Source organism: Halyomorpha halys, unplaced genomic scaffold, assembly GCF_000696795.3.
Source record: "Halyomorpha halys isolate HHAL.00 unplaced genomic scaffold, Hhal_1.1 Scaffold80.1, whole genome shotgun sequence".
Lineage (NCBI taxonomy): Eukaryota > Metazoa > Arthropoda > Insecta > Hemiptera > Pentatomidae > Halyomorpha > Halyomorpha halys.
This window is the reverse complement of record NW_027110435.1, coordinates 778,790-780,387: the sequence shown is the minus strand read 5'-3', so window position 1 is coordinate 780,387 and position 1,598 is coordinate 778,790. Positions and strand designations below refer to the sequence as shown.

The window sequence follows — 1,598 nt, the reverse complement described above, 5'->3', positions numbered from 1 at the left end:
AATGATCACAGCCTGAATTTTTCTATTATAATATAGTTAAAGATACTTGTGTAGAGCTACATTTTCGATTTTGAAGTGATGGGAGTAATAATAGTAGCGAGGTTTATTATGATTCTGTCTGGTGTGCGAGGTTGAACGTGTCAGCGTTATAAATTATCTCCGTGTGTCCATTGTCACCTAAAACCTTCCATTATTACATTGCTTACAAGTTAAATTCGCTTTATCTTAATTTTAGTTATTCGAGATGGGATAATTGAATGAAGTAAGTGAGGGAGTTAGTTATTATGACTAATGCAAGAGAGAACGCGGGAAAAAAAAAAGAGCGATAGTCATGGAACTGAATAGTCTGAGCAAGCAAAAGCAATTATAAATAATAAGCTTTTTTTTTTTTTATTCCTGATGTGATTTGCCAAAAAAGTGGATTTTCTTGTGTCTGGTTTTAACAAGGTAGCTATGGATTCTGCTTGGCTTCGTATCTGTTACACATCCTTGGTTTTAAAATATGCTCAAGAAATTGAGCACTATTCCACTTTTGAATGTATTATATAGTAGTATTTGGACCACCCACCTTAATTTTTTACTTGGAATCTTAGCGTTGTTGCACAGTTGGATGTTTTTTTTTTTTGTTTCAATGAAAAAGTTCCCCGTTATAAAATTGAAAACCCTTGCATATTCTTCTTCTCCTTCTTCTTCTGGCGTCGCGGTCCATTAAAAAGCTTGGTATCTTCGACAACGCTCCGCTCATTCCTGACCTCGTCCTCTCACCTCCGAATGCATACAAATATTGTTACTTTCCTAAAGCGTTATGGCAAAAATCTGTTTTATACTCTTCCATATGGTCATGGTGTAAATTTTATTAAAAATGCTTGTTTTATTTTGATGGAAAAAATGATTAAAAATATTGGACCTTTTAATTTGATTATTTATTAGTCAGCTTAATCTCCTTTTGTTATTTTTGTCTTTACTCGTTTACATTGATTTACCTCAATATTTATACTAGTTAGTTCTTTTCCCTTATTCTTGTTTTTTTAATTTTATCTTGAATTTACAATAGAAATTTTCTCAGCTTCTCAGGACAAATATTTCGCTAACAAACAAAATGACTGACGATTATTGGCCCGATTCCTTTCCAACATCTTGATCAGTTATGAAGTAGGCTATCACGATCTGGATATAGTGTAACCGCTCCTTTGATCCAGGTACGGGAAGGATGTTGCAGAGAGGGGATAGCTTGGAAACCCAGCGGCGGGTGAGGAGGCAGGTTGTCGAGACCGGCATGATGGAAGGTAGAGGATCCGGTGGCAGAATTTACCTCAGGAGTGTTACAAGGACTACTCATGTGTCCTCTGGGCAAGAAGTACTATCGACAAAAAAGAAGAAGGTTATACTTCCTCTTTGACCACTTATTCATTATGTATGCAATTATCATTTTAGTAGGGGGGGGGAGGGAAATTAAGACAAATTTTTAATGAGTAAAAAATTTTTTTTCTTCAGTGTTGAGCAAATCTAATACACATTATTAACCCAGCTCAGATTAGAGAACTTATTTTCTAAACAACTTAAGGTTTAAGCCTATGTATGCTCCCCCATTATCAATT

General features: G+C 35.1%; 1 protein-coding gene across 11 annotated transcripts in view; it reads left to right on the top strand.

Annotated features, from left to right (window-relative positions):
- Positions 1–1,598, top strand: part of shot (dystonin-like protein short stop) — a 155,451-nt gene that overhangs the window by 3,718 nt on the left and 150,135 nt on the right. For all 11 annotated transcript variants that reach the window (XM_067048612.1, XM_067048619.1, XM_067048615.1 and 8 more), the window contains exon 2: positions 1,200–1,381. In XM_067048612.1, the coding sequence (XP_066904713.1) occupies positions 1,211–1,381 (171 nt within the window). In that variant the 5' untranslated portion in view covers positions 1,200–1,210. The remainder of the gene's footprint in view (positions 1–1,199; positions 1,382–1,598) is intronic.